General features: G+C 42.9%; 3 protein-coding genes across 5 annotated transcripts in view; 2 read left to right on the top strand and 1 right to left on the bottom strand.

Moving 5' to 3' along the window:
• Positions 1 to 51: 51 nt before the first annotated feature.
• On the bottom strand, positions 52 to 13,767 carry arnt (aryl hydrocarbon receptor nuclear translocator). Of its 3 annotated transcripts, XM_060871078.1 has the most exons (21): positions 13,352 to 13,767; positions 11,071 to 11,170; positions 10,911 to 10,949; positions 10,737 to 10,784; positions 9,767 to 9,980; positions 9,134 to 9,347; positions 8,926 to 9,028; positions 7,775 to 7,840; positions 7,599 to 7,684; positions 7,380 to 7,456; positions 6,492 to 6,626; positions 6,304 to 6,378; positions 6,009 to 6,160; positions 5,372 to 5,497; positions 4,961 to 5,045; positions 4,314 to 4,344; positions 3,848 to 3,947; positions 3,605 to 3,761; positions 3,317 to 3,488; positions 3,091 to 3,233; positions 52 to 2,224 (listed from the first exon to the last, which is right to left on the bottom strand). In XM_060871078.1, exons 1-21 carry the CDS (start codon positions 13,368 to 13,370, stop codon positions 2,138 to 2,140), a joined length of 2,229 nt encoding a protein of 742 aa, XP_060727061.1. In that variant the 5' UTR covers positions 13,371 to 13,767; the 3' UTR covers positions 52 to 2,137. The 3 variants fall into 3 exon arrangements, with proteins under 3 accessions (XP_060727061.1, XP_060727063.1, XP_060727062.1); XM_060871080.1 differs by lacking the exon at positions 5,372 to 5,497; XM_060871079.1 differs by lacking the exon at positions 10,737 to 10,784.
• Positions 13,768 to 16,184: 2,417 nt separating this feature from the next.
• naglu (N-acetylglucosaminidase, alpha) lies at positions 16,185 to 22,371 on the top strand. Its single transcript, XM_060871077.1, has 7 exons — positions 16,185 to 16,658; positions 17,854 to 18,001; positions 18,567 to 18,713; positions 19,364 to 19,449; positions 19,958 to 20,214; positions 20,340 to 21,067; positions 21,226 to 22,371. The coding sequence occupies exons 1-7, from the start codon at positions 16,231 to 16,233 to the stop codon at positions 21,706 to 21,708; spliced, it is 2,277 nt and encodes a 758-aa protein (XP_060727060.1). The 5' UTR covers positions 16,185 to 16,230; the 3' UTR covers positions 21,709 to 22,371.
• A 1,103-nt stretch (positions 22,372 to 23,474) lies between these two features.
• The window catches only part of coasy (CoA synthase), a 5,847-nt gene continuing 5,243 nt past the window's right edge, over positions 23,475 to 24,078 (top strand). Inside the window, exon 1 of the mRNA XM_060871076.1 lies at positions 23,475 to 23,635. The gene's annotated coding sequence lies outside the window, so the exon portion shown is untranslated. The remainder of the gene's footprint in view (positions 23,636 to 24,078) is intronic.

Below are 24,078 nucleotides of genomic sequence, written 5' to 3'. Positions count from 1 at the left end.
TCATAAGTAAGACACGCCCCTTAACAAACACGTAACCCATTCTTTAAAAAAAAAGAAAAAGAAAAAGAAAAAAGGTAAATAAAAATACATTTAAAAGCAACTACAAAAAACGAGTCTTTGGATTGAAGATTTCTTTCGAAGTACATAGAGAGAAGGATGAAAAGAAATGCAAGGGATATAAAAACTACACTCCTGGTAAAAGAGCAGGATTTTTTTTGATGTGTGAAAAAATATATATATTAAAAAAAGGGATAAAATAATATCGGAACGTTTCCAGCTTTAACGTAAGAATTACAACCTATACAATAGCACAGATTAAAAATAAATAAATAATTAAATAAATAAGCACTCTTTAACCTAATTGCATAAGGGAATATTTCTCTGCGTTGCGTGTAGCTACTCATGATCGCATACACCTTCACTAAAACCCCAGTTCCTTAAAACATGACGCTGCCACCACCACCATGCTTCACCATGTTCATCAGACCTTCTACAGTTACAGCCAAACGGTTCAATAGTTGTCTCATCGAACCAAACGTTTCCATATAAAGTTTATCTTGGCTCTGTATTCAGATAAAGAATTCACAGGAGTTGGTAATCATACGTAAGGAGCAACCTGTACACGACAGAAAGACCTACAGCTCCTTTAATGATCTCATAGGGTGTACATACTTATGCAGTTATGATATTCTGGGTTTTTGTTTCCCCTCTAAACCCTCACATTTTGGATTTCAATAGCATTGTATAAGTTATAGAATCATTTTCACATTAAAGCTGGAAATGGATTTTTTTTTTCCTCCACTTTTCACCCCATCACAAAAAAAGCTGCTGTTTTAACATGAAGTGTGTCTACACTTTTAGATATTTAGATTTCCGTCAAACACGTAACATTTCGAAATGGCAAAACGCTGGAATCTTTGGATCGTAGATTTCATCACGTCCCCAGACACGCACATGGACGTTATTAAAATAAATGAACTTAATTTAAAAAACAAAAAAAAACAAACAAGCAAAAGCCACAAGCCAAAATGAATTCTGTAACAAAGCAAGTGATTAGATTTAAACAGCTCGATTTCAACTGATATTTGCCCGCGGAATTAAATACAAATGTAATTAACTTTAATTACATTTTTGTTTAATTTAAAAAAAAAATTTGTATATACAATCGTAGGCATGAAGCGTTTAGGGAAAAATGTTTTGAACAAGCGATTTCCGAAGATGAAGTAACGAAACTGAATAACTGAGCACCGCAGTTGTACTTACAACTTGTTTGTGGAAAATGGCATTAAAAAAAAATGAATACTAGCGTGGTTGCTAATTTGCATATGCATTTTAAACCAGAACCAGATTAAGCATGACAAACTCTTAGATATTTATTGAGTCATTTTCTGAGACTTTCATAATAGATTTGTAAAATAATAAATAGAAAAAAGAAACAATTCTGGACTTTTCTTTCATTTCTTTTCTAAGACAGTTGCATGGGGTAATGAGAATAATGAGAATAATGAGAATAATAATAATAATAATTCAAGCTGCTTTCAGATGATTGTTCCTTGCGTGGGAATTTACTTAGGCACGTGTCTGTCTTCATCTATACGATATAATAATCGCATGATTCGCATCGTTGTTAAAATATCGTCGCTACCTCTGTGCTCTGCTCAGCAGGGGGCGCCCTACATAGGTAGCGTTTATAGGCAGTGCAGTAAAGGCAGTCCCGTTTAGAAGGCAGGATAAGGACCACCACTTTATACAAAAATAGATCTATTATGCTGTGATCATATTGTAAAATATCAAACAATTATTGCTACCAAACATAAAATTGAACGTCGACACATTCCTTGTGTTTGGGCTACAAACCTGCGAAGGTCTCGGTTGGGGTGTGCGTGCGTTTGTGCGTGCTTCGGGGGGCGCACGGGAGAAACCTATCTCAGTGTGTTGGACTGATTGTGCTCACTTTGTGCACTTGTGCGTGGTTATTAGAACACAGCTGCTTCCTCCGTAGAGGAAAACTCTTACTCTATAAGGCGTTATATTACAACTTAAAAAAAAAAAAAAAGAAAGGTTTCAACAAATCTCCCCTTGTTTTGTTTCTTGAGAAACTAGAGAAGAAGAAGAAGTAAAAGAACGATTAAAGAGATCACTCAGGAAATGGAGGGAACATGGGCATTTCGGTGAAGTCTTCGTTGCTGAAGTTCGCAGATGAATCCAACATGGACAAAACATCCTGCAGGGGAATAAAAAAAAAATATGTAGGCGGGGCACAGTTTCCATCGAGATATGTCTGTACCTCCTTAGTACCTTTTTGGTCTATTGACAGACACTTGCTCCCTGTTCTAGTACGTACTGTTACACACAAGGCCATCCTTAAAAATATTTTGGTTTGCAGTAACAGTTTTAAAAAAAATAAATAAATAAAAAAGGGTCGGAATTTAGGTCTATTTTCTTTTCAGGTTTCAATGTAAAAAAAAAAAAGTACAATTTTGGCGACGGTGATTACGTAGGTATGACTTTAAACAAATTAGCATATCGTGACGTCACTGACTGGGTCTTCAACCCGTTCCTTCGGGCGCATCATTGCAAACCTCATTTTGATGCAGGCTTTATAGACATTTTGTTTACTGCAGCCGCAGCCATCGTTATCAAGCGCGAACCGTCGACTCTGACAGCGAATGAGAGGACGAGACGAAGCGAACGCACAGGCCATAGTGTGACATCCGTTAACCGATAGTGTAAACATAGATGACGTCATGTTGAGTCGGTCCTAAATTGACAAGGTCGGTCGGGTTACGGCAAACAAGAATATTTTTAAGGATGGCCCTAGGATGTCTGTGTGTCTCTTAAACGTCCTAAATGATGTGATGATGATCGTATGCTTGTGACCTTCTCACTACGATAGCGTCCGAGTGACCTGCTGATGTGCCCTACGCGGTATGATAGTGAAACTACAATATCCAAAATCCTGTTTCAGGTAGGCGAGTAATAATGTGTGATACGTCTATGTATAGAGCATCGTGTTCATTTAATTACTGCAATATACATGCATGTATTGTGTGTGTGTCTGTGTGTGTATTGTGCATATATAATACTCACGTTAAACATCTCAGGTTGGCTGTTCTGTATATGAGGATGTGTGTCTGCTGAGTTGTGTGGATGCGGTTGAGTTTGCCACTGCTGCCACGCTGCTGCCTCTGGTGGTCTGGAGGAGAACTGCTGCCCTGACTGACTCACATCACCTGGGGTGTGAGCGAGAGAGGGAACGTGAGAGACTGTGACACACAAACACAGAAAGCACAGTCGGTCATCTTTGAGCGCTTACCGTATCCGTTAGTGGACTGGTGATTGCGGGCGTTCATCTGAGAGTAATTACTCGTGTTGGCTGCTACATTTGCTGAGGCTCCGCCCATTTGCCCAAAAGAGGAGGATGCAGAGGAGGAAGGGGGGGCGTTAAAATTTCCCACTGAAAATTGAGGTGACTGACTCTTCCCTGCCTGCAGGTCACACAGAGACGCTTTAAAAACGCTAATTTTTAATCTATTAAACTAAAAAAAAAAAATCAAGTAACTTGTCCTTTTCTTTTATGATGATGATGATGATGATTAACGACCTGTGTGCTGAAAGGAGCCCGTGGCTGAGCCCATGCAGCAGGGGTTGCAGGGTTTGCATTCTGGGTCTGAACTGGGCTGGTGCTGTTCACAGGGAGACCAGAGGGGGCGCTCTGACGTGACATGTGGGACAACATCTGGGTTGCTAATGGAGCTTGCCTGGAAAACGACACAGTATTTAACGACACAGTATTATTTAATGACACGAACATTTAATACTTTACTATTGTGCCTGAGCGGGGTACCTGAAGGGCTCATTAGCACGTGGGTTAGTGCTGAATGAGGCAGGACTATAAACCTGCTGTCCAGTAGGGGGTGCACTGGAGGACAAAACCTTAGAATGATCTGAGAAAATAATGGGAGAAAAAAAATTAGTATTACATTTTATTTTATGGGCTACAGAAGACTTTATGGGTTTCATCTCACTATGTATGGACAAAAGATCTATTTGACTTTAATAAGAGACCATCAACAAAGTGCACATCATTAAATTAACACGAGTCTGAAAAACCCTTGCAATAACCTAGAACCTGCAAAACAGCAGTGATCTGTTGACTAATCAGATCTCAAAATGATGTATGTAAACATGCACACTGGTGTCCCAGAGTCGCTAACAGTCCCTCGGTGATCATTACAGATGATCAGAAAGTGTTTGGTTATTACCAGAGATAAGATAAGTGTGCGTGTGTGTGTGTGTGTGTTCAGCCTTACTTGGATCTGGTCCTACTGGCGGCACTGCAACCTGAGAGTTGGAAAGAGAAGTGTGAATGCTTCATCCATCCATCCAAACTAATTTCCCACTTTCCATTATTTTAATGAACTGTTATTCCATCTAGCACCTTTTCATCCATCTTTCCACCCAACTGAACCTTCAATCATTCCATCAATACAAGACTACAAGAGGGACGTGTCTGGGTGGGAGGAGTCAGAGGACATACATAGGGCTTATATATCTATAGAGTGCACCGATGTCCGAAGCAATCGAGTTTCCTCTCAAAGTGGAAATTATTGCATGAATATCCTTTCCTATCTGTCTAACTTTCCAATCGCCCGTTGTTCTTTACACCAACAACCTTTCCACCCATCATTCTACCATCTATTAGTCTTTCCACCAAATCAGCCACTCATCATTCCATCAATAACCTTTCTGTCCATCCAAGGATCTGTTACATACATGGAAGTTACATAACCAGTCATGTACATGTCCTTCCATCCTTGCTCTCAAGCAATCCTCATCCTTCTTTCCATCCATACAACAATCATTTCATCCATCCATCCATCCGTCACCTTACCACATGTTCACCATCACTTTGGACCCAGAAGTAATTAGTTAGTGTAGTTTATCACTGTAGGTTTACCTGAGGAAGGGCCACCTGTCCGGCCTCATAGATTTCCTCTCTCCCTCCACCCTCCATCTCAGCCTGTTGTTGTTGCTGAAGCTGCCTACAACACAGACACAAGACGGAGGAACAGAAAGGACAGTCAGAACAGGCACAACCTGCCGATCGCTGTAGCCCGCCACCAATGACCAATAAACCAGTCACCCAGGAAACAGCATCCCATAACCCTGGACACCAACTCCGGGAACCAGAGACACCCCAAACTACCTGGTGCTGCCATGCTGATTAGAGCTACACAACACAGAGAGAGAAAGATACAAGAAGAGCCAGGAAGATAGAGAGAAAAGCAGAAGGACTGATGTAGAGGGCAGTCCTTTTCGGGGTTGGAAAGAAGGGCACGAGGGGTATAATGGGGTTATCTGGTCTCACCTGCTATGTTTTGCTTGCCCCGGGCTGGAGGCTGGGGGGCAGCTGGGGCTGTTCTGCCCCAGAGGGGCAGGTAATGCCCCCCTGGGGGAGGACAGAGGGGGGAGAGAGTCCTGATTCGGAGCTTTACTGTCAAAGAGGGATGGAGGGATTAGGGGAGAAGTGCAGATCCAAGACCAAAGTGGATTTACACTATTTACACTTCCATCTGTTTATTTGCTATCAATCCAGCTGTCTCTCTCTTTCACACACACATTTCTTCCCCACTCAGGGGCACAATGCTGCTCTCATAGCGATCCATTTAAATGTTTTGTCGATAAAATAAAGAAACGTTCACGCAAGACATACATCAAATTGTAAAATGTGCAAATCTGCTTAAATTCTGATATGTTTGCTTTGCTCCGTCCGTCTATCTATCGATCTTAATCCGTCTATCTACCCATCTGTCTATTATCTCCCCTGTACAACTTTCCAGTCTTTCCTGTTATCCACCTGTTCATCCTTCTGGCTCCTGTCTGCAAAACCTGTACATATTGCTGTGTGTGTGTGTGTCTGGTCGAGGGTAGACAAATATATTTGACGATGTAACGTCTTTCCTGAAACGAGCACCGCGGTGTGTACGTTGCGTGTACATGCTCACTTGACATTAGTGTTGGTACAGATGATGTATTCGATCTCCTCCGAGAAGGGATTCTGGAAAGTGAAGGAGCTCGTCCGCATCAGGATCCACTCGCCTGATTTCGTGCAGAAGCGAAACATCACGGACAGAACCTGTCCCCGGAGCTTGACCACCTGGATACGGAGGTCGCAATTATCATCATCATCCCTAAAGACTATCAAATGCTGGGTTTCATACAATGTGTAAAGCTACACATATCCGTATGTGGAAATATAAGTAGGTTTTTATTTTCCTTTGACCGTTTACAATAACACACCTGCTGGAGGCTGTCCCTCAGGAGTCCCTGGTCTTCAGGATGAGCCAAGTCTAGAAAGTTCTTTCCCAGGAGTTCCTACACACACCACAACATGGTCTATAAATAAACAGCTAGCAGGTTCATCAAAAAATAACAAAACCCGTTCTTTTAGTTCAGAAGTTGCACCGGCACATTTGTCTGAGACCTACCTGTGGCTGGTAGCCTACTGTAGCCAGGCAGCGATGATCCACGAACGTAAACATCCCCTGACAGTTGTGCCGAGAGATAAACTCCACCGGTACAGTGATCGTGCTCATGTTGTTGTCACTGGGGCAACACGTCACCTAGACGACAGACATGCGGATAAGGACGATGGGATGAGCAAGTTGAAGGAGCTACGGAATTCAGGACTGACACACACGCACTCTCTCACACACACACGAGCTCGCACTCTCCCTCACACACGAGCTCGCACTCTCCCTCACACACGCTCGCACTCTCACACACGCGCTCGCACTCTCACACACGCGCTCGCACTCTCACACACGCGCTCGCACTCTCACACACGCGCTCGCACTCTCACACACGCGCTCGCACTCTCACACACGCGCTCGCACTCTCACACACGCGCTCGCACTCTCACACACGCGCTCGCACTCTCACACACGCGCTCGCACTCTCACACACGCGCTCGCACTCTCACACACGCGCTCGCACTCGCACTCTCACACACGCACGCACTCGCACTCTCACGCACGCACTCGCACTCTCACGCACGCACTCGCACTCACGCACTCTCACGCACTCGCACGCACGCGCACGAACGCAAGCGCACGCACACTCTCGCGCGCGCACACACGCGCTCTCGCGCACACGCACTCTCACGCACTCTCACTCTCGCGCACTCTCACGCATGCGCACGCACTCACACGCACTCTCACACGCACTCTCACACGCACTCTCACACGCACTCTCACACGCACTCTCACACGCACTCTCACACGCACTCTCACACGCACTCTCACACGCACTCTCACACGCACTCTCACACGCACTCTCACACGCACTCTCACACGCACTCTCACACACACCCCTACCTGCAGCCTTCCTATAGCAACTAGACAGTAGCGGTTGCCCTGTCCGGTCTCACACTCCTCTTCAGACAGAGAAACACCTAAAAAAGAAGCAATGAAGAAACAATTATTAAGACACGTGAGCAGTGGAACCCTGGCGATCCCACTGCACTCGGGACAGACAAGCCTGTGCAGACAATAATAATACTGTGTGTATGCGTGTGTGTGGTGTGTGTGTGTTACCTGTAGGAGGCCAGGACCGGATATATCCTGTGCAATGCACCACCACGTACTGAGGCTCTCCTTCTTTAGCAGGACCCAAGCCGCTCCTCACGTACAAATATAGAAATATATATATGTTATAACACACACACGTATTAAAACAAACAGGAGAAAACAAGGAGTTTTAGGGGTATTACCTGTTTCTGCTCTTTAGAATGCTGAGTCTGTTCATGCTCATGGGATCCACAGGAGTCGTACCACACCTAAGAGACAAGCATTCGACAGTTAACACAACATGAGCACACTGATGTTCTGTGGCTGTAAAAGGAAAACGCAAGAACAGCATAGAAATGTCACAGAAAGCCAACAGTCTGACTGAAACCAGCCATGAAATTAATCAGACTGGCCTGTTCCTGAGATAAGACTGGAAATATAAGACTGTACTTCAGTTTGGTCAGCATGGTGTGACCGTTTCTTCATTCTGATTGAGGATTTAAAGGTGGGGTCTCCGTTGTTTGAGAAATGCTTCAGAAAACTGCGTCGGGCCGCCAAACAAAACAAAAACAAAACTAACGTGTAGCCAATGAGCAGAAAGGGGCGGGTCTTGTCAATATGGGCGGAGAGAGTGTTCAGTGCGCATGTGTGACATTAGCAGAAAGCGGTTTTAACATTGACATGGAGGATAAAAACAAAGAAAGAAAGAGAAGAAAGACTTACGATAAGGTAAGAAGAGGGGACGTGTTAATATAGGATCAGCTTTCCAGCGCTGGAGAGAACTGAAGGAGCAGGAAGTTGGTCACATATTCACAGATTGGAGTTTCCTGAGTCAATAACTCCTGAGCTAAACACTGTTACTACACAAATAACACCTCTTTTCTATCGTAGTAATGTAGAGACGCAGCTACAACCGTGTTTTGTGTAGTAACAGTGTTTAGCTCAGGAGTTATTGACTCAGGAAACTCCAATCTGTGAATATGTGACCAACTTTACTTAAGACGCAGAGGCGCTTTTTTCCTTCTCGATAGGTGAGTAACGTTGGTTTTGCTTTGTTACACAGAACTAATATATGCCTTTGTCCTTTACATGATTATGCTTGTGTGTCATTTTTGCTTGTTTGTTTATCTACAATCGTATTGTTCTTCCCTTCAGCTATGATAAAGACACATTTCTTTCCATTAGTTGCCTGGGTTACGTATGTATGTGTCGGCGGAGCTATCAATACAGGGGTGGGACCCATTTGGGTTAGGGGCGTGTTTGTTTTGGTGATTTCAAATGTCAACATTGGCTTTCAAACATCGGAGACCCCACCTTTAAGGAAACGTTAAGATGCATGCTACTGACGTCTCACCTCATTCTGCAGATAAACGAGCGTCGCGCCCCCATGCTCATTCTCACGGACGACTGGCTTCCCTCCTTCTTCACCGTGCCTGTCTTCAGATCCAGCATGCGGCCTGAATCAAATCAAAAGAGCGAGAAAGTAAAGTAGAGCGAGTAGAAAAAGACACACGGAGACAGGAAGAGACACCAGAAGACAGACAGAGAGAGAGTTCCCTCACCACTGTTGTTGTTCTCAGTGGTGGACAGCTGTTCTCTGAGTTTGTCCTTATCATCGGGGTGGAGCTGATCGTACAGAGACGAGCCGAGCCAATCGGACTGCGTCTGATTCAACACTGGCGTGACCGAGTCGGACACGTATACCACACGGCCGCTCTCACACGACACCACAAAGAGGAAACCGTCTGCTGCCTCCAGTATCAGGTGCTTCAACTCCTGCAGACAGGAGCCAACAGACAGGGTGACGTCAGTACTGGGTCAGGATTGACGCTGATTTTGTTATTATCTGAGAGTTTAAACACGTCCTAGGCCAATCCGTGCTGGCTAGAAGAGCCACGTGACTCTCGGTGAAAAACAAGAAGTGCAGCCGTCCTACTTCATGCGTGGGGTGTTTTAGAATTGGATGGGTGTGTAGGTTCGGGGTTACAGGTTTGAGAAAGCCTTCCTAGTTAACACTGATTTCTACAAAGTGTTTGTTACACAATATGTAATATTTACTCTAGTAGGTGGTTTTGGATGCAGCTACAGAGAGAGACGAGTCCTCATTTGGTAATATTGGAATTCAGCATAAACATTAGCATAAAACAGATGTGTTCGCGCGTGTGTGTGTGTGTTTGTGTGCACAAGACAGAGACCTGATCTGTAAGGAAAGATGGTTTGTATGCGCCGTCTGTTCCAGTGTTGCCGCTGCCCTTCAGAGTCTTCATATGAGACACAGCCATGCGCAGAATGGTGAGCTTGTCCGGTTTCCGTGCCAACGCGCTGCACGTGGGCACCATCTCCGACAGCTCTGTGATGTAGGCGGTCATCTTGTTGCGTCTGCGTCGCTCGATCTCGCTGTGGTTTTCCCTGGGGTCAAAAGGTCACCAATGCATAGAAGCAAGATATGAAATGAATGAGAGAGAGATGGTACAACGAGATCAAGCAAAAAAAAAAATAAAAAAAAAAATTCAAACTAGGGGGAGAAAAGAGAATAAAAAAAATAAAAACGTGTGTGAAAGGTGAAAAAAATTAAAATATGTCTAATCTTTCCAAACAAAAGGATGAGTTTTGGGACTGGAAGTGTGTGAGTGACATAGCAAGTGAGGGAAGGAAAGATCTCTTCGGGTCACCTGAGAAGCAGAAACGGAGAGAGACGGAGACAGACAGACGGAAGGAGGGAAAGAGGGGGGGAAACGGAAGAGAGGTCAAGTGCTCAAAAGAAAAGAATTCAGAAAGTGAACATGCAATTCAATTCAATTCTCTTATAAGTTGCAGAGCAGGGACACTGACGGTTTGTTAAAGACACCTCTGGAATAACAGATGTGTCTTAAGTTAACAGACAGACCTGGAAGCACAGAGACAGTCGGTTTGCTAAGATTACAGACTCAGACTCTTTCGAAGTGAGAGTAATGCTTAGACAGAACCAAACTGAGGCAGAATGGCAGAAACAGTACCAAACAAACACCTCTGCATACAGAGAGATGAAGCAGGCAGACAAACATGCCGGCTGGCCTATTAATCCAAAGACAGGAAAACAGACAGGTGGATAGAAGAGCAGGGAGGAGAGAGAGACACCACCGTCTCTGCTCATCTCCTTCCACATCTCCATCCAGCCATCAGTACCTGGCGAACCGCTCCTTGTCATTAGAGTTGCCAGTTTCATCGTCACACCTGAAGAGCGAACAGAAATAAGGGTGGGCTCTTGGGTGGGCTCGTTTTAAGGAAAAGAGAAATGGTGCACTCGCACACAGGAAAAAAAATGAAGATTAAAGAGTTTTCAATTAGATGATCCCTCACCTGAAGAGCTTCCCTCCATCATCATCTTCATAGTCGGAGCTGAAGGGGAGAAAAAAAAAAAGATGTTTTCCTAATACTATAAAGAATAATATTTGAATAAACGTGTAATAATCGTGACGATTTTGTACAGATAAAGCGACTCTGCAGACGTCACACTTACGCGGCAGAGCGTTTGTTGCTGCTCTTCGGCACGAGGGCTCCGGCGCTGGCGTGAGATCCGGCTGGCACTGACATTCCCAGATTGGGCACATCAGGCATGTCTGGAAAAAGAAATCCACGGCGTATGTCAACACATCTTAAAAAACACAGGAAAAACAAACCCTTGCGTTCAGCTCGGCTGTCAGATCAAGCAGCACCAGCTGTTATTAAAAATGGCAGCAGAATCCTGCACGGTACACGAGACGCTGCACTATTTATAATGTTTGTCATTATATGGTCCATCTAAGGCTGTGTATTAAAAGCAGGTTTTGCAGAAGAGCTCTCATTTAAAATAGGATCCTTACTATCGTTGCTGTTCCTTCGTCTCTCTCTCTCTCTTTCGTTCTGTCTTAAAATTATTAAGACAAAACCTGTAGCTCGTCATGTGACCGTAACAAGGAAAAGTCCTAATATACATACAAATTACACACCACATTGGGACTTTTTACACCTGGTCACTTCATGCGTTTTCTGTGATCAGATAGCTATCTGATGGTAAGAAGACCAGGTCTAAATGCCCTCCGAAACGGTTTCGAGACAGATATAAATCCGATGGAACAAACCCCTTCAGGAGGTGGTCTGGGACGCATTTCAGATGAAACTGGACAGGTGTAAATGAATGTGATTGTTCAAGCCACATACGTCAGCGCTATACTCCTCCCAAACGGAAGTACGTCACTCGCAGGTGATCTTTCACCCAGGTGTCTCGTTGGGTCTTAAAATGCGCTGCTGCCGCCAGCCAAAATGCGGCAGACAGTAAACACTGTTTTTTGTAGCATAACCGTCGTAACCAGTTTTTTCGTCTTCTTTTTGGGGCTTTTTACACCTGGTCACTTCATGCGTTTTCTGTGATCCGATAGCTATCCGATCGTAAAAAGACCAGGTGTAAATGCCCTCCGAAATGGTTTCGAGACAGATATAAATCCGATGGTTCAGACCACTTCAGGAGGTGGTCTGGGACGCATTTCAGATGAAACTGGACAGGTGTAAATGCATGTGGTTGTTCAAGCCACATACGTCAGCGCTATACTCCTCCCAAACGGAAGTACGTCACTCAAAGGTCGTGCATCACGCCAGAAAGAAACGTTTTCCCATCAGTGCTGGCTCCGATCTTTCACCCAGGTGTCTCGTTGGGTCTTAAATTGCAATTCTGCCGCCAGCGAAAATGCAGCAAACAGTAAATGCTGTTTTTTGTAGCAACTGCATTCACCAAAGCGTGTTCCATTTCAATTACCCCGGAAATGAGGTAAAATATATTTGCATTTTGGGCGTGAGTAGAAAGTTCGGATCAATATCCGATTCGCTGAGACGCATTTATGTGGCCTAATGTAAATGGAACAGTTTTAACAAATCAGATAGCTATCGGATCAGAGACAACACGTGAAGTGACCGGGTGTAAAAAGGCCCTGTGACACCTGATTACCCTAGTACCTGATAAAAGTTTAACACTGATCGAAGGAAGGAGTCTCCAGTGTCAGCACTTTCTAACACTGTCATCTGTAAAGAACAGTTTAAGGATGAATTTTCTACAGTAAAAAAATTAAATAAAAAAACTGGCCATGTTGGTCGGATCAATGTTTTTTTTTTCTACAACATTAAAATGTAGCTGTAAAAGGAGAGTAATAACGCGATAGGAGTTTAAACGTATAGGAAATAAAAAGAATTAGTTTTACTACTTTTACTAAAAAGGAGCTACAACTTCATGAAGTAAAAGTCATACAGCGACCCAGTTAATAGTTATTAAATAAAAAACCGCGGTTAAACTTAAAGGTTTTAGTTTTATTACGTTGTAATTCTACTATCGTTCGACATATACACCTAATATTTACAACACAAATTCTGTAACATAATCAAAAAATGTCGTCATATTAAAAAAACTTTTCCCTCAATATTACTATTAGTATATCTCGGCCTGCTAGCATGGTTAGCTAAAGGAACAGGAACTTGCTCATTTTGACAGCTACACAACAATAACGTAACAAAATGGGTTTTTGGGCCTCAAAGCTAAAGAAATGACAGAAAATATGAAATAAAATGTGTAACTTAAGCCCCAAACACTGTCAATGTGAATAGACATTATCAACATTTAGACACTAGCTACATGCTAACATGCTAATTTTCCCCTGTAACACTTTGTAGGTAGTTTAAAATATATATAAATAATTAAATAATATTATTATTATATACGATAAAATAATGATTTGTGTTTATTTATATTAACTGTTATACGCTGAATGACATACCTGGATTAGAAGACGCCATAGCCGACTGGGAGTGAAGGTTAGCTAGCTAGCTAGCTTTGCTAACACGTAAACAAAAACAAACTAGGTTGTAAAACAAATCACCCAACCTAACTATTATACACTTTTTTCGAAACAAAATCCGGAATATTTAAAAATCTATAATATCACAAGCTGTACTAAATCATTTTTAAGCCAGAAGAATAGTTTTCTCCTTGTGTTTTCCAGTTTAAACCCCCCTCCATGTTCATCTAAGATGGCGCTCTGCTTCCAGGAACACACACACACACACACACACACACACACACACACACACACACACACACACACACACACACACACACACACACACACACACACACACACACACACACACACACACACACACACACACACACACACACACACACACACACACACGTTCATGAGGTAACCTCAGCCGGATTTCCCCACTTTTTTGTATATTATGGCTGAAATATGCAGTGAAAACATTAAAATGCTTTAAATTATAAATGTTTCTGGTGTGTTCTACTGATTAGACATTAAACATTTGTTAAGTGCCTGTAATTGCTAGCTGCAACTTTTCCACAAACGTAAGCACGAGGGAGAACAAATAGGTTTTTCTGTTTTTTAACTCATAAACAGAAAACAGCGACAACATGTCGCTTCACTCGCCGTTTTCAAGTGCCGTTCAACATCGTATTGAACGAGAACATCGGTTTTAATCGACCTCTTCTGGTTCATTTTACATAACCTCTATGAGCTACTGTAGATCCTAGGGGCAAAGTTTTACATAGCATCTACTAAAAGTGGTTTATACACCTGATCATAGTTTAAATGTCCTAATAGATGTCCAGTTGGTCTCATGGGTTTATAGAAGTCTTTGCTACAACTCAAGTCAACAACTAGCACAGATCTAATCACAGCTCTGTGGATCACAGCTCTAAAAAAAGGATTCCCTCATTATGTCTAACACACACTAATACACTGATCAGTCATAGCATTAAAACCACCTATCTAATGTTGTATTCTTGTGCCACCAAAACAGCTCTGACCCGTTGAAGCATGGACTCCAGAAGATCTCTGAAGGTATGGTGATATTCGGCAACAAGACATTAGCAGCAGATCCGTTAAGTCCTGTTTGACCAACACATCCCAAATAGATGGACTCCTATGTTCCCGAAACCATACCTGAACAGCATGGTCCTACTGAATGATACCAATGTAGTTAGGGACTACTGTTGCCATGAAGGGGTGAACTTGTGTGCAATAATGTTTAGGTAAATAAACAAAGTAAAATCCACATTAAATACTTTGTCAAAATCACTCAGATCCTTACACTTGACCATTTTTCCTGCATCCAACACTTGAGGATCTGACTGTTCACTTTCTGTCTAATGTGACCCACCATTTAACAGGTGCCACTGTAACAAGATAATCAACGTTATTCCCTTTACCACAGTCTGTGTGTTTATTCCAGTGTATTTACTGCCAGCTGATTTAAACACCATCGCTCTTGCTGCAGGCATGACCAAATTTTTGTTCTTTCTAAAGTGATGAGTAGACAGTCATACTGTATGTAACACGTTCACGATGCCACATGTTCCTCAAACTTTACATGTTTCGTTTGTTCTTCTTGTATGCATTTCTTTGTTTTCTAACTTCTCTGAACTTTATCACCATGTGTGTCACAAGTCAACACCTCTGAACGCCTTCATGCATCAGTTATAAGCTTGAGGTCAATGGATCAATTAGACAAAGATGTTAATTGACTGACAAAGAATTCTATTAAATGGTAGCACACTGACACTAAGAAAACTAGTAAAGTGCTAACGGTTGATGGTCAGGATTATTCTCAGTCACTCTCACTCACTCATTTTCTACCGCTTATCCGAACTACCTCAGGTCACGGGGAGCCTGTGCCTATCTCAAGCGTCATCGGGCATCAAGGCAGGATACACCCTGGATGGAGTGCCAACCCATCGCAGGGCACACACACACGGTTAGGATTATTCTGCTCATGAAAACAATCCAAAAAGACAAACATATAGTGATGTGGTTATCTTTGAAAGACAGGCGGGTTAAGCCCAGATCATAGCACTTGAAGTCTTTATCTAATCTTTATTTTTTTTAATCTTGTGAGACCATATAGATTTTTTCCCCTCACTACTATGGTCATAAATATAGTCATTTTAGTTTATTAATAAAAACATTTAAATGTTATGTGTATTCTATCCCGGCAGTCACGGCGGTGTAGAAGATCGTTCATGGTGTCTGGAAAATTAGTAACTGTTAGAAAAAATGACAATTGGTACACATTGTTTTTGATATGAATTATTATTATTATTATTATTATACATCATTTTCACTGCGATTTCATTTACTAGAGATTTTGTTCATGGGTGTTAAACGAGACATTATTATATTTGACACCGATATCTATAAAATCTCATGCAGACAAACATAAGTGTAGAAACTATGAAATATTTCAAACCCCCCTTTAAACAGAAATGTTAGTGGTTATGTTTTATATAATATATATGTTTACTATGTTTATTTAAAGTGCATAAGGGAAGATTTGTCTTTTTAGAATCTACATGTCCTCCAAGTGATTTGTATAAGCAAAGGAACAAAGCGAATCGACTGCTGTATCTTTAAGGTGCCTAAATCACAGGTTTATTAGAAATAAAATAAACTATACTTTAAATCTCTAAACACGTTAACGTTCCTTTACATGTCAGAATCAAGTGCCGCCTTGTTTTAGAGCTTTCCTATTGGTCCAAATTGGATCTCTCTGCCCTGGGAACGCGTGTGATTGGACACGAGGTAAACAGTAGAGGAAGTTTTGTTTCCTTGTTGTTATCATTGGTTCTGGACTAAAAATGACACCAACAAGGCACGTTTTGTTCCAGCCGATACTCTTCCTCCTCTTTTTTGGCTTCATACTCGGGTTTGTTTCTGGAGATCGACGCTTTCAGACACTGGATCACTTACAGGCGAAAGCCAGCGATGGAACCCAAACCGGAGCTGTGCTCGAACTGCTGAGGAGATTGTTGGGGGAAACATCGCGAGATTTCATCGTGTCCGTCAACAGCTCCGTTTCCCCACCTGGTCTGGACGTGTGCGAGCTCCGTTCAACGAAAAACGGAACAGTTGTGGTGGGAAGTAGCGGTGTGGCGGCGGCCGCTGGCGTTTATTATTACCTGAAGTATTACTGTAACTGCCACGTGTCGTGGTCTGGGGATCAGCTGCGCGTGCCCCGACCTTTACCCCACATCACAGGTGTTCTGCGTATCAGCACGCAGCACAGGTGAGCTGTGACCAGTGGCGGTGCTAAGATTTTTCTGTAACAGGGGCCACATGTTACATTCAGGGGCCACATGTTACATTCAGGGGCCAAGTGCAGGGTACATTCAAGCACACAAAATAATTTATTCACTACGGTGCAAATACATTCCGGCAGTCGTTCCTTTTTCAAACGCTCGAGTGGCGCCAATTGTTTGGGGGTGGAATTGCATCTGTGATCGTTGTAAAAAATTCTCCGGTTGCTCTTCTCGTCGACGATTGATGGAACGGGGGGCCAATCAGGGCCCAATCAGATTTCAGCAGGGGCCAGGGCCCCTGTAGCCCCGCCTCTAGAACCGCCCCTGGCTGTGACGTCATCAAGGTGTCATCCATAGCAAGTGACGTCACACTGCACGTTTACATTTACATCATTATATCAAAAAACAACCAAATTTGTCAGAGTGACGTACAAAAGTGATAAAGTTTCTATCATTGGTTTTTATAAACATATATGCAACAAACAGGGAATGAAGTGCTAGTTGAAGTGCTTTCATGAATAAGCAGGTCAAAATAGCCAGTGACTTAGCTGTCCGGACCCAACCGGTGCCAGAACAGAAAAGAGTCTTGTTGTGTACTTGCCTCTTACCCTGAGAGAACCTGGTGGAACCAGTCAAGAAGTGCTGGTAGATCTGAGGGTGTGAGGTGCAGTGGGCTTTGAGGTAAGAGGGAGCTGGTGCGTTTTAATATACGCTATGTTTCCAGCATTTGGCAGACGCCCTTATCCAGAGCAACTATTGAGGGTTAAGGGCCTTGCTCAGGAGTGGACCTGCCCAACAGTGGACCTGGGATTGAACTCACAACCTTCTGATTGGTAGCCCAACACCTTAACCACTAGGCTACCACATGCCCACTAGGCTACATTCATCTCATCTTAAGCTACTGTTTTGAACCATCATTAGCGAAGTTCCAAGAAGATTCGTGTCCTTCTGTTTGTCGAGCCTCCGATTCTTCCTTAGTGTTTTGTGTAGTGTAAGTGTTCCTTTGTTCGTGATGCTGTCCTGACGAATATGACTTCTAGTATTCAGGTCCGAGAACAACATGATACTCTATAAACATGATACGTTTAAATAAAAAAATAGTTGCGACATGGAGGAAGTTACATGAAAAGCTGCAGACGCTAGCATACACAATGAAGCTTAAGCTTTTGCACCTGTACCCAGATTCAGGTACTACCAGAACGTATGCACTCAGAGCTACTCGACCGTGTGGTGGGACTGGCCACGATGGCAACGAGAGATCGACTGGATGGCACTGAATGGCATCAATCTGCCCCTGGCTTTCACCGGGCAGGAGGCATTGTGGCAGGAGGTAATCTCACAATCACGACATCCTCTGGAATGTATCTAAAAACACACAGATTTATATATTGTATATTTTAAAAATATAATACATTAAACATATTATAGGTCACATTTCTGACTATAGCCCAGAGTCCCACGGATATGCAGAGGGTGTTTAGCGCACACACACTACTGTACATATGTCTTTAATGACAACTATAATGATTATAGCAATAATGAGACCAATACAATTGACCACAGGAGCAAGGACAAAAATGACAACAATACTGGTAACAGCGCTTAAAGAAATAGCAACAGAAACAACCATAAAAATAACAATTTCTGACAGAAATAATGACAATACTACTGACTACAATAATGACAGCAATCACACTGAGGCAAGAGCAATAAAGACAACAGCGACAATAATATTTTTTATTCTTTATGATTATTGGTATATTTATATATTTTGCATATAAAACATCCAAAGAACTAACCGTCAGTTTGTACTCTTACAATATAGTAAATATTCGATTGTACATGCCTGTGTTTCTGTCTCACTCTCGTTCCCTCGTTCTGTCTCTTTGATCTAGGTTTACACGTCTCTGGGTCTAAAACAGAAGGAGATCGATGACTTCTTTACGGGTCCAGGGTTCCTCGCTTGGAATCGCATGGGGAATCTGTTTGAGTGGGGAGGCCCGTTGCCTCAGTCCTGGCACACCAAACAGCGCTCTCTACAGGTGTGTGTGTGTTTGAACTTCATTCATTCATTCATCTTCTGCCACTTATCCGAACTACCTCGGGTCACGGGGAGCCTGTGCCTATCTCAGGCGTCATCGGGCATCAAGGCAGGATACACCCTGGACGGAGTGCCAACCCATCACAGGGCACACACACACACTCTCATTCACTCACGCAATCACACACTAGGGACAATTTTCCAGAGATGCCAATCAACCTACCATGCATGTCTTTGGAAAGGGGGAGGAAACCGGAGTACCCGGAGGAAACCCCCGAGGCACGGGGAGAACATACACAAGGTGGAGGCGGGAATCGAACCCCGACCCTGGAGGTGTGCGGCGAACGTGCTAACCACTTAGCCATTGTGCCCCCCTGTGTTTGAACTTATTCTGATTAAATGCATTTGTAACTACATTTACAACATTTAGCAGACACCCTTATACAGAGTGACTTACATTTTATCTCATTTTTATACAACTGAGCAATTGAGGGTTAAGGGCCCTGCTCAGGGGCCCAGCAGTGGCAGCTTGGTGGACGTAGGAATCGAACTCACAACCTTCCGATTGGTAGCCCAACACCTTAACCACTAGAGATTTAAAAGCTAAAAAGTAACTCAAAATGTGAACATTAATGACTTTCTTCCCTGCAGGTTCAAATCTTGGAGCGGATGAGGTCGCTGGGAATGATTCCTGTTCTGCCAGCCTTCTCCGGAATCGTGCCTCGGGGAATCACACGGTAAATACATAACCGATTAATCTGCACAAGATGGCAACTTATTGTTAACAGGGTAGCAAAGGGGTGGTTAAATCCTCAATTCAGATTGGTTGGAAGATTTGCAGGTGTAGGCAAACCTGCTGCTAAAATTGCTGTGGTAATTCGAAGAGGCATAAAACACTCCAGGTTTGTTGTTATTACAAAATTATGTATTCAGAGTGATTATATATTTCTCAAGCAGCAAGTTCAAAGTTCGAGTTCAAACTCGGATAATGTATTACAGACTAAGCCATTCTTCTGAACTTGGCTCACGGATGCTTGAATTAGATCACTTATGACACATTAGTAACCAAGAATCCTAGCGTAACATCTTAGTCTGATGAAGATATTGTCCAAGGTCTTGATGTATTATCAGGAATCTAGAAAACAAGCAAACGAGAGAGAGTTACATTTCCATCAGTTACATTTCCCTTTAAACCAAAACCAAAGGGAGGCAAACTTTTATACAGATTTTCTGTTTCTTCCTTAGCTTGTTTCCTGAAGCCAACGTGACCAAGCTGGGCCCGTGGAGCCATTTTAACTGCACGTATTCCTGCGCATATGTACTAGACCCACGTGACCCACTGTTCCTGAGCATCGGCTCTTTGTTCCTGTCGCTGGTGGTTAAAGAGTTCGGGACAGACCACATCTACAACACAGACACGTTTAACGAGATGACGCCTGCCTCCTCTGACCCAGCATATCTGACCTCAATTAGTAGTGCAGTATTCAGCACTATGACCTCAGGTGTCCCCAGGCGTCCTTGTTTCTTTCCAACCAAATAGTCAATTAAATCTTAATTACCTGCTAAAAGTTGGAAGGAACTTCTTTCTTGGCATTCCACTCATATTGACTTTTTGTCTTTTTCATAGTGGACCCTCAGGCCATTTGGCTGATGCAGGGCTGGTTATTCATCAGCAGTCCAGAATTCTGGAAACCACCACAGATCCAGGCTCTTCTCCACGGTGTACCTCAGGGACGTATGATTGTCCTGGACCTCTTTGCAGAGTCCATGCCTGTTTTTAACTTCACCAATTCCTTCTATGGTCAGCCTTTTATCTGGTGCATGCTTCATAACTTTGGAGGCAACAGTGGCCTGTTTGGTGCAGTGGAGCACATTAACGCTGGTCCTTTCGAAGCCGCCAAGTTCCCTGGTTCCACTCTGGTGGGCTTGGGCATTGCACCTGAGGGCATCGAGCAAAATCCAGTCATCTACGAGCTGATGGCAGAGCTGGCATGGCACAACGAAGCAGTCAATTTGACCAAATGGGCAACGCTGTATGCCTTGCGCCGTTATGGTTCCACTAACGAGAGCCTGGCAATTGCCTGGCGTCTGCTATTTAGGAGTGTGTACAATTGTACCATTCCTGGGTACAAGAACCACAACCGGAGTCCTATGGTGCACCGACCCTCTCTGAAGATGCAGACTGAAATTTGGTACACCCCAGGAGACCTCTATGAGGCGTGGAAGCTGATGTTGTTAGCAGCACCTTCGCTGATCTCTGTTGATACATTCCGTTATGATTTGGTGGATGTAACTCGTCAGGCTGTTCAGCTCTTGACAACACAGTTCTACGAAGAAATACGAGATGCATTCAAGGTAAGACAAATTCCTTTTTTTTTTTTTTAATTATTTTCATTTTTTGAGATTTAAATGAATTGATATGCTCAATGGTAGTGATGTAAAAATTGATGTTAATTATTTTCATACGTTATTAGCAAAACAATTTAACAACTTATTTAACCACCTACAATTAGGCCCAGAAGCTTCCAGAACTCTTGACAGCTGGAGGTGTGCTCACTTACGACCTCTTACCCGAACTGGACAACCTGCTTTCCAGTGATGTACATTTCCTGTTAGGGGCGTGGCTTGATCAAGCACGGTCGCTGGGAACGGATGAACAAGAGGCGGAGCTGTACGAGCTGAATGCCAGGAACCAGATCACACTATGGGGACCTGATGGCAACATTCTGGACTATGCTAGCAAAGAGTGGGCGGGGCTAATGGAGGATTATTACACGCAGCGCTGGAGGTTGTTTGTCAGCACTCTCGTGAAGTGTGTCGACAGCGGCCAACCTTTCAAGCAGGATGCTTTCAACAAGGCTGTGTTCCAAATCGAGAGAGGCTTCGTCTACAACCAGAAAAGATACCCGTCCAAACCGAGTGGGGATGCGTACCACATCGCCATGAGGATATATCTCAAATACTACCCACATGTTCTAAAGAGGTTAAAACCATAAAACATTAAAACTGTGAAAACAAAACTGTGCCACAGGATGGATAATATTTTTTGAATGTAATATGAAATATTTTCTATCTGCTGTTTTTTTTATCTTGTCATAGCTGTGGAATATTTTCATGTCTTTTTCCAAGCCATTGTTAAGTTTCTTCAGGACAGATTTTAGATATTGTTGTACCATTCCAAGGTTTGATTGTGCATCTGTACTGTAATTAATCAGTCCTAATATGTATTATAATTGTACATTCAAGGACATTAAAGAAATTATTCTATTTGGGTTCCATAGCCTGTCTGTCACAAGGGGCGTGAACATGATTCATTGTGACGGCCACCGGGGTTAAGGATACGGCTGCTATTGGTGACTGGCTCCTATGTGTCCCCATCTACACACAATAGACGTAGAATCATTCATTCATTCATCTTCTACCGCTTATCCGAACTACCTCGGGTCACGGGGAGCCTGTGCCTATCTCAGGCGTCATCGGGCATCAAGGCAGGATACACCCTGGACGGAGTGCCAACCCATCGCAGGGCACACACACACACACACACTCTCATTCACTCACACAATCACACACTAGGGACAATTTTCCAGAGATGCCAATCAACCTACCATGCATGTCTTTGGACCAGGGGAGGAAACCGGAGTACCCGGAGGAAACCCCCAAGGCACGGGGAGAACATGCAAACTCCACACACACAAGGTGGAGGCGGGAATCGAACCCCGACCCTGGAGGTGTGAGGCGAACGTGCTAACCACTAAGAACGGGGGGCACTAAGCCACCGTGCCCCCCGACGTAGAATCAGAATCAGGTTAATTGACCAAGTGTGTTGACACTCACAAGGAATTTGGTTCCAGCTGTTTGTGACTCTCAAAAGTACAGACATAACACTATACTATACAAACTATACAAGACAATTGTGATAATGACTTAATTTTCTCCTGTTCTCGACATAAAGGTTTTGTCGTGATAACGACTTAATTTTCTTGTGTTTTTGACATAACAAACGTTGTTTTGTCCTGATAACGACTCTCGTGTTCTCGACATAAACGTTATTTTGTCATTATAACGATTTAATTTTCTCCTGTTCTTGACAGAAAAGTTGTTTTGTTGTGATAACGACTTAATTTTTCTCCTGTTCTCGACATAAACGTTGTTTTATAGGAATAAAACAGGAATAAAGAAAAGATAGAACGGTCTTTTTCACCTCAACTATCTAACTTTCACATTATGTTCCTCTAAAATTTGTGATTTGCTTCCACCTTCAAATTGCTTTGTGTATCATATTTAATAAACCAATACAATTTAAATGTTTAAATGAACATGTATAGTCACACCATTGTAGCAGTGTTACATGCAGTAGGCTATAAGGTAAGTAGTGATTGTTCATTTAAAGTTTACTCATTTTTACATTTAAGTGAGAGAATGTAAGTAATAAACTTGGGCCTACTAGCACTATGCATTATAGTGTGAAAAAATTTGATTATCTTAATATCAAAACCTTAAATTTTCTCTGGACTTAATGATAAGTACATGTCTGACCTTTGGAACGAACCAAAAAAAAAACTAGAAAATCGCATTCATGACGATTTATGGTGATTTTATGTCTTTGCCTACATTGACGCTGATGCATTAAGAGGAGGAGGTCCCCTTACCAAGATGGCGGCTCAGTTGACGCATTCGTTTCAATATACAAGGCGACATCTATGTAGGTGTATCTATGTCATGAACAGCCAATCATCGGTCTGGAAGCAGTCACGTGCATTACAGGTTGCTAGGTCAAGTGTGTACGAGAGTTCGCTATAGGAAGTGTGTTGATTTGAGAGTGTAGTAACGATGTAGTAAATTATTAAATATTTATATTCCGAAAGGTTTGGCCAAAGTGAGGTGTGTGTGAGTGAAACAAGAAGACAGAGCAGTTTGTTGGTGAGTATTTTCATGTTAAACGGAGCGGCGGTAGCTTTAGCATGTTAGCTTTAGCATGTTAGCTTTAGCATGTTAGCGCTACATTACGTTATAAAGCGCCGTCACAGGTTTTGGATCGAAGCCCAAACGGCTTAGTGATTGTTTGTTCAATATGTAGGTAGGATAAAACCACCAGTCAAGTGTACAGCTAGTCAGTGGACCTGTGATTTAAGCCTCGTTTCTTCATTATAAAACATCTGAGTTTTATCTACAACCATCTCTGCACTACTTGTGAATGAAACCCGTGTTAAAAATGGGTTTAATTCTACCTGCCTTTAGTCACTTATAAACAGTCAGGATGTGTAGTCTGTCCATCAGCTGTCATCTTAGTGCTTCATTCTGTCAGTCTGTCTGTCAAATCAGCTGTTCCTCTGTACATCTAACTAGCTGTCTGTCTGTCTGTC

Source organism: Tachysurus vachellii, chromosome 5 (assembly GCF_030014155.1).
Source record: "Tachysurus vachellii isolate PV-2020 chromosome 5, HZAU_Pvac_v1, whole genome shotgun sequence".
In the NCBI taxonomy this organism is placed as follows: Eukaryota; Metazoa; Chordata; class Actinopteri; order Siluriformes; family Bagridae; genus Tachysurus; species Tachysurus vachellii.
This window is presented reverse-complemented; position numbering and strand designations above follow the sequence as displayed.